Source organism: Metopolophium dirhodum, chromosome 6 (assembly GCF_019925205.1).
Source record: "Metopolophium dirhodum isolate CAU chromosome 6, ASM1992520v1, whole genome shotgun sequence".
NCBI lineage: Eukaryota > Metazoa > Arthropoda > Insecta > Hemiptera > Aphididae > Metopolophium > Metopolophium dirhodum.
Genome location: NC_083565.1, coordinates 28,782,807 through 28,791,754, shown reverse-complemented (window position 1 = coordinate 28,791,754; position 8,948 = coordinate 28,782,807). Strand labels below are relative to the sequence as shown.

The following is an 8,948-nucleotide window of genomic DNA, read 5'->3' as shown; positions in this document are numbered from 1 at the left end:
TTTTGCGTTTATCGTTATTTAGAATTAAACCATTATCCAAGTTTTGCGTGTATCGTTATTTAGAACTAAAACGTTAGACAAGTTTTGAGTTAATCGTTATTTAAAATAGTGTTAATACGACTTATAAAATTTAAAAATAATAACTTATTCAGGTAGATAAAGGCCCAGATACGAAATATAATATAACCAATTCGTAGATTGTCGCATGAAATAAATGTTGCTACGAAACCAATAGACCTTTTAAATAAATAGATTGTAAAATATTTTGTTTTGCGTTATTTTTCGTTTAATGATATATTATATATTTTTTTAATCGTATGTTTTGTTTTGCGGTATTTAATTATTTTTGATTATCGCTTTCCGTTATAATAACGTTTACAAATTTCTTTTTTTTTGTCAAATATAAGTTATAATCATAATGTTATTATAACGTCTGCAAGCCCTGCATGGGACAATAATGTAATATATTGGAAATTACTGATGGTCGGATTTAAATTGGGCCATATGTAGGACTAATATTGATGTAACGACGCGCGTTTCGTATTTTAAATTAATTTCGATTGGTTTTTGTTTTCGAACAATGATGTACACTAAAGGGTGTGGAGACAATGATGGTAAAAAGCGCGTTCTGTATATTATTGTTTTTCATATCACTTATTCGTATTATTTTTTTGAGTGAATACCGTTAAAAAAATAACCGACTTACTGGGCGCGAAAAGTTCTCGGCGCCTAATACAAATAAGGCACCCGCAATTTGTTCACAACAAATTACAATGAAAAATGACTCATAATAATAATTATACTAATATTGACTTTGTTGTTATTCGGTTATTGTTTAAGACTTTTTTTTCCATTCGGTTCTACCTACAAAGGTTCAATAATTCCGCCAAAAATTACTACACCTATATGTAAGTACCAGAAATACGCACAACATTCACACTTCAAACACGTACCATAATGGTATTGGGCGGTCTTATGACCTAAACTTTATAATATAGTGCACTAAATATATATAATATAAAATATATTATTATTAGATACGATATAAGCTGGCGTCGTATTTTCCGGCTCACGTATGATCCAAAACGATCGCACCGGTGTGGTTTACAATGAACAGTGGACGTGTATATTCTTACCAATAATATATACACACTGATTGAAAATATGTTCTATTATATACGAATATACGTACGGGTTATAATAGATATTAGAACACGTTTAGACATGCATAACAAGATCTGTCAGACATCCGTGAAGGGTTTTGTTTAAGATATCAAATTATGTGTACTAAACGAAAATACGCATAATTATGTATTCAAATTCACAAACGCAATCGAATGTAACAGGGGCCGGCAACTTGCGATCTAAAGTTGCGGCTCTCCAGTTCCATACGCAAAAATTAATTATTTCATTATCAAAAACAATATTTTGTTATATAAAAAAATTAAAAATGTTTTGTGCTAAAAATATTTATAATATGTTTTAAATTTTAATATAGATAAATATTATTTCGTGTGTAAAGTCGTTTATTTTAAATTGAATATTTAATATATACAAATAAGCAAAATAATTTTGACATTATTTAATACTATAATATTGAAACGAAAAATTTTAGTGGCTGCGGAAACTGGGAAATTTTAGAAATTGTAACTTTTGGCTCTTTCGTCTCAAAAGGTTGCCGACATCTGGAATATACTAATATAATATTATTATGGTTAACAATTACGATATAGTATAAAAAAAAATTGAAACGTTCCGAGAGTTGTAAAAATATTTTCACTGAATAGACTTCTCAGTTTTTTCTTTTATTATTAATCGTTTTAATGTCCTTAAAAATATATTATGTTTTTTATTATACACGCTCGTACATTTTTCAATCACTTCGTGAATAAAATATAATATTATATATCGATCGAATTCTGTAATTATAAATTATAATGTTTTAGGTAGATAATATAGTTTCCCATAGAAAAAAATTCAAGTACTAACACAATTTACACTATATTATTTTTTAATAACATTTTTGTAAAAAGTCATCTCAAAAGTTTTTAAAAATACATATTCAATGATACATTTTTACAGTTAAAAATTATAATACAAATTATTGTCTACTAAAAACTATTTTTTAAAAAAGAATTTAAAGCATAATATAAAATAATATTTTTTTTACTAGAACTAAGTTAAGTCATCGCATATACATTTACAAAAAAATATTATTTTTTAAAAATTCTAAACATGCTTTTTACAAACTCATACCTAGTAACTTCGACAGATATAAAACTATAAAAGTATATGTTTTTCGTATATTATTGTCTTCACTTCGTTTTTTGTCTTTTGTTTTTTTTGGAATTCCAACGTTATTAATTGTGATATAAGTTTCTGTCTAGATGTCATTGCGTACAATTTTTAATCAGCCTATGATTGGTAGAGAGTTATAATAGCATACAGTATTTAAGAGTGTTAAAACTTATTATATAGACCATAAAACAATAATATTGTAAGCCACTGTGTGACGGGGAGTATAAGACCATTCTCCCGGGGGTTGTTACACCTTTAGCCATTTATCGCGAGGGCGGCTCCTTCACGCCTTTGATGACGCGGTCACGTCCCTCCGACGGGTTTACGTCAGGGGGCCCTGGCGCAATACTGACGGTCCACCGCCGGCTACTCTCGTACAAGGTAGATCGGTGGGTCTCGTTGATCCGCGTCGGCGAGCGCTGGATTCGACCCAGTCAAATTCCTACCCTTCTACTAAGGCGCTACTCAATAAACAATAATATGTCGAACAATCGTGAAAAAAAACAAAATTTTAATAATTTTCCGTAAAATTGTAATTTCAGCTTGCACTACCCACTGATATGCTCGCCGGAATTCCTGAGGCCGTGTCGCGCTTCTCGGAACTGCCGTCTCTACCGTCACCGTCAAGCCGTCACCGTTCCTCCTCCTCCTTCTTTTACCATCTCCGGGGCCAGCACGCACGACCCGCACCTCGATCTGCAGCCGCGAGCTTTCTAGTCCGAACCGCCCGACTGACCCCGTGACCGCAGAACGAACTCACGCGTGTCGGTTCCACAGACGAGGGCAGCATTTCCGTGGTTGTAGTCCTCCGGCAAAGGCTGATTTCCAGACTCGTTCTCTGCTCGTCGCCTCCTGTTCCTGATCCCGTGCAGGCTGCTGCCGCTACTGCATACCATATAGTAATCGCCGTAAATCACCAACGCATCTTCCTCTTGCTCCGCCGGGCTGAACCAAGGTCGGTCGCGTGTTGTTTTGCACCTCGCACCGTTGTTGTGGCCCGACGAGAACCCCTGCGGGGGTGGCTTGGTGGCCGCCCGGCGTCCTTGTCCGACAGTCCACTGCAAAATGTCCTCTCGTCGTCCTTCGTGAAGTATGTCTATAAGCCGGCAAAGGACATTCCCTAATTTCTAACCAGCGTTTCTACTCAACGGTTTGCCCGAATCGTCCGGTTGAAAAATATCTTAGATCAGTTGCGTGACGAAGGACTTTATTTGAGGCACGTGCCTCAGCTTAAAGGGTGATGGGTGTCCTGGAGACTAGGGGAATTTCACATATAGTAAATAATTTATTAAGTACACACTAAGACTAAGCCAATCATTCTCAGTTACCATTTAAGTAAATACGTAATTATTTATTTAAGTATTTATAATTACTAATATAAATTATTGTGCCTCATAAGTTAATGAAATTCGCTACGCCACTGTCTTAGATTATAGTTATTATAATAATAATTATGTTTTAGATTAAGAAATAAAAAAAATGTATGGATTAATATTGATGATATTATTTTTTTTTTTCTTCATAATATATTATAAATTATAATATAAAATAACTTATACGGCTATTGGCTATGTCACCGACACACCGATACTAATATTATAATGTGTACAAAATACAAACCCAATAAACGTGAAGCTAGTATGTACCTACGTATGTAAAATTGTTTTCCATAAATCTGAAAATATATCGATAGGTATTTTTATACACGCTCGTGCATTGTACAACATAATGCATAAACAATAACAAGAGTGTAATATTGAATCGGGGATTAGTGAAATACTTTCAAAAATGGTCTTTAAATACAAAATTAATTTGATCTTAATGAGTAATTGCCAAATACAGAATACTATATAGATACACTTAAAAAAAACCTACATAAATAAAGATTTATCGCCAGATAGTAATGAGGAACTTAAAACAGATTGTTTAAATCCTATGGCCCAAATGGGATTTGTGAGTTGTATAAATGAATATACTATAGTTGTATAAACCCGTGGTTCTCAACCGGTGTGTCGCGTATTACCGTAGTGTGTGTCGCCAAAGTATATTATTTATATATTAATATATTACATATAGTTTCATTTGACATATATGATATTATTTCAGCATTATGATGAAATAGTAAAACCCAGAGATAAGAAAAACAATTATGAAGATATTCTTACCTCGTAATGATTTCGACGTAATCATAACTGATAAATAGTAAATTGGGATGTGTTTTATAGGTAGGTACGTAAATAAGCACGTTCTCACTATTCTCATTCGTGATCACCGTGTTGTGCGCGTTGTGTCTGTGTAATTTCGTTATATTTTCATATTTTCTTATACATACCGTATTAAAAAAGGTACATTAAGTATGGACAAATTTATAATTAAAAAAGTTTCAACTTCGGTTAACACGAGCACTGATGGCTCCACTGATTTGCCGTTACCGTCTTCATCAACAATTAATGATAAAACAGTAAAGCGTCGTAAGTATAAAGACAACTATTTAAATTTCGGATTTACGTTTATTGGTGATGATAATAATCAAATACCTCAGTGTATTGTATGTGGCGTAACTTTATCAAACGAGTCTATGGTACCAAATAAATTAAAATGACATTTAGATCAAAATCATAGTCATATTAGTAAAAAAAGTTCTGACTATTTTACGCGTTTATTGTCATCACAAAAAAAAAATTCAACGTCCATGGAAAAACGTTTAAAAATATCTGATAAATCTCTTTTATGTTCTTTTAAAATTTCTGAGTTAATTGCAAAGAAAAAAAAAACCACATACCATCGGAGAAGAATTGATTTTACCAGCTTGTAAAGAAATTGTTGATGTCATGTTTGGTAAAGAAGCAGCTGAACAAATTTCAAACATACCACTGTCAAATGATACTGTTCGTCGAAGAATAATAACAATGTCGGAGGATATTGTAAAAAATGTAAATGAGATATTACAAAAAGATAAAGAATTCGCATTATACAACTTGATGAAAGTACCGATGTTTCTGGTAAATCTCAATTAATTTCTTTCATACGATTTGTCAATGAGGAAAAAATAATTGAACAATTTTTATTTTGCCGTGAATTGCAAACTACAACAACTGGAGTTGATGTTTTCAATGCTGTTGATAATTATTTCGAAGAAAATAATATGGTATGGTCGAACTGCATTTCAATTTGCACAGATGGTGCAGCGGCGATGACTGGCCGATTTAAAGGATTTCTGACTCTCGCGAAAAATAAAAAACCTAATTTAATAACAATTCACTGTTTTTTACACCGTGAAGCTCTTATAGTAAAAAGTTCGGATGGAGGAGAATTAAGTGATGTTCTCAAAACTGTCATTGAAATGATTAACTATATTAAAAAACGACCAGTAAAATGTAGAATATTTGAAGAATTATGTAAAAATATCGGTACAGAACACACTACTTTGTTGTATCATACTGAAATACGTTGCCTTTCTAGGGGTAAAATATTAAATCGTGTATTGGAACTTCAAGATCAATTACAAATTTTTTTTGAAGCTGAAAACATAAATATCAACAAGTGATAAAATGGAAAGTTTCAAAAAAAAAATTAATTTATGGTTATCATGCATAAAAAATGATGATTTTTCATGCTTTTCTTCAGTTGAAGAATCAAAAATCCATTTAAGCATAAATCAAAAAACGGAATTAAAAAATATAATGTACGAACATTTATTGACACTTTCTCGAAATTTAAAGAGTTATTTTCCATCAGTTCTAACAACTGAAATACAGTGGGTAGTTTCATTATAAGGTCCATGTGGAGAAGAAAATATAAAAAATGCAAACTTATCTTCTACGGAAAAAGAACAATTACTAGAAATATCATCAGATACCACGTTAAAATCTAAATTTTATATGTCTGAAAATGATTCATTTTGGATTTCTTTGCAAAACGAATACCCAGAAGTGAGCAAAAAAGCGATGCAAATTTTGCTTCCTTTTTCAACATCATATATGTGTGAATCAGCATTTTCGATATTAAAAGTAACAAAAACCAAAAAAAGGTCAACGCTTAAAGATATTGAAAGTGAATTACGCGTAAGTTTGTCAACAATTCGCCCACGAATTGAAGACCTATGTTCAATTCGCCAATCACAAGTATCGCACTAATTTCCATTATAAACTAACGCTGTTTTTATAATAATATTTTTTTGATACCTAATTTAAATTGTTTATATTTTAATAATGTAAATTTAAAAGATTTGTTTTTTTTTTCAAATAAAATGCTAACATGAACTTAAATGTATTAATTTACATAGATTTGTAATTTTTACTTTTTCAAAAATCCATAAAAAAATTTTTAAGTGTGTCGCCATTTTTATGGATCTAAATTAAGGTGTCGTCGTACAAAAAAGGTTGAGAACCACTGGTATAAACAGTGCCTCATGGATTGATCGTATGTTTATAAGAAATAATTGTACTAGTAATTTTAGACCAGTCATATTGGATTCATTAATGAAATTACGTTACTCGTTACTTGAAATATTTTAAAATTATTTTTATCACGTTCCATTACTTTTTCATTAATAAAGTAGTGCGTTACGAATAACGTTACTTACTAATTATTATGTATATATTTTTTAATCATAGACCTAGTGATAAAATGCCTACTTATTATAATATACAAATGTACTATCATCTCACCTATACGGCTATTTGGGTCTACAAGTCATAAATCATAATTAATTTTAATTCAATTTTATAATATTTTATATATTTTAAAATGTAATGAAATTACTGCTGCGTTACTGAAAAAGTAATTGCGTTACATTAATTTGTAATTGGCGTTACGTTTCTACACAACACTGAGTACTTTGATCGTAGAAGAAATGTCGTAATGATAAATCCTAAAATTCCGAATGTAAAATCAAATATAGACATTAAACTTTTGTGTTCATTCTTAGCAAAAGAAAAATGGGAAGTTATTTTTGAGGAAAATTATGTACACAATTGTGCCAATTAATTACATAATATGTTAAATAATCATATAATTAGCTCTAATAGAACAACACATAGTAATAATATACTGCATCGAGTAAACGTAAATTTAAGCCTTGGATAACAGCTGGATTAGTTGTATTTATCAGGAGAAGAGATAAGCTAGGTAAAATGATAACGAAAAGACGTAACTACATAATTCGATGGTGACAATGCAAAAGGCATAATCAACACTTTTTATGAAATCAACTTTTTGTAAGTAGGGCATAAGCGACGTCATTCTGTATCGATTACTCTTACTCATTTGTCGATACGATTATTGTTTACGATATTAAACAAAATTTAAATTTAGACATAAGTGCCAAAAAATGTAAATTAATTAACAGGTAGGAGTAAGTAACATGTGTATAAATAGGGAATAAGCTACATTTAAATTTAAATAGGATTTTACTTAATGATGCCTAAGCGACAACATCATTATTATAGTTAATAATCGATTTTCTATAAAAAAAAAAAACCATTTTATATAATCTGTTTGGTTGACAATAAATAATAATAATAAAAAAATAATACAAATAATATGTCGTAATCTTAAAAATGCAATATCGTGTATGAAGTTATTAACAATTTTATTCCAAAGAACGTTTTCATTACAATAACATGTCATTTATTTATCATTAATGATTATAAATTGTAATATTATTACCAATTAAAATGAACTATGATATACTATTTGTGTTTTATAATAATTACTAGCTCTAAGTGAAGCTCGAGGGACGTTGGACTCGCTGAGAGTGAGCACAGATTTTGGAGTAAAAGTCGCGACAGTTGTAAAACGAAAATATAGGATTTGTGAGAAGAATTATTAGTGATATAGATTGGAGATAAGGCTTGACGTTTTGGCAGGAATGTTTAAAAGTTAGAGTGTCTAGCAAGCCGTCACAAACATTGTAAATGGAAAGGCTGGATACGATCTCCTGTTGTAAAAAATGTAGAGTCGATAGGTGTATTCGATTATCTAGCTTTCAGTCATCAAATCACATAGGTAGACAATCCGACTGCGTCGAATCACGGACATAATGAGAAGCGTATATCACCAGGTATGCAATCCACCTGCGGTGGATTGCGGACCCCGTTAGTTGCGTAGGTAAGTGCAGAATGGAAAATATTGTTTCTAGTGGGCTTATGAGACTCCCTGAGTGTGAGCACGGATTTTGGAGTCACTTATATAAGTCGCGCCTGACTATGATGGTTGGTTAAAAACTTAAGACCACGAACTCAAAAGTTTATGGAGATGTTTGTTTTTACAACGGTGATAAGAACTTGTGATAACTTGGTGGTTTTTATGGACTCTTTCGAAGGTGGGAATGTTTGAATTTTGAGTTTAAGCGTTTTGCCATATGTCATGACAGTTGTAAATTGATAACCAAACTGTCTGGAGCTTGTTTGATTGTCAAGCTATCAGTCATCACCGTTGTAGTTCGATACCTAGGTGACTTGCGACTAAGCCACATACGTAGGCAATCCGACATCGTCGGATAGCTGACAATATGAAAACACAATATAATCAGGTATGCAATCCACCTGCGGTGGATTGCGGAGCCCGCTAGTTGCGTAGGTACGTCAACAACTTCACGGACAATTTTAATTTAAACTTTTATCAAGTTACCAAGCCCGGATTAAGGG

At 31.7% G+C, this 8,948-nt stretch overlaps 1 protein-coding gene across 1 annotated transcript; it reads left to right on the top strand.

Annotated features, from left to right (window-relative positions):
- The first annotated feature begins 4,654 nt into the window (after positions 1-4,654).
- On the top strand, positions 4,655-8,131 carry LOC132947638 (protein FAM200A-like). The gene is made up of 5 exons (XM_061017916.1): positions 4,655-4,872; positions 5,063-5,300; positions 5,342-5,762; positions 6,076-6,351; positions 8,019-8,131. Exons 1-5 carry the CDS (start codon positions 4,655-4,657, stop codon positions 8,129-8,131), a joined length of 1,266 nt encoding a protein of 421 aa, XP_060873899.1.
- Positions 8,132-8,948: the final 817 nt, after the last annotated feature.

What these genes read in the sequence shown, in the direction of transcription:
- LOC132947638 (XM_061017916.1), top strand. Translation starts at nt 4,655, where the DNA reads ATGGACAAATTTATAATTAAAAAAGTTTCAACTTCGGTTAACACGAGC. An exon ending in TGAAAGTACCGATGTTTCTG is followed by an intron (nt 5,301 to 5,341) that starts GTAAATCTCAAT and finishes TTTGTCAATGAG; the next exon opens with GAAAAAATAATTGAACAATT. An exon ending in AATACGTTGCCTTTCTAGGG is followed by an intron (nt 5,763 to 6,075) that starts GTAAAATATTAA and finishes TTTCATTATAAG; the next exon opens with GTCCATGTGGAGAAGAAAAT.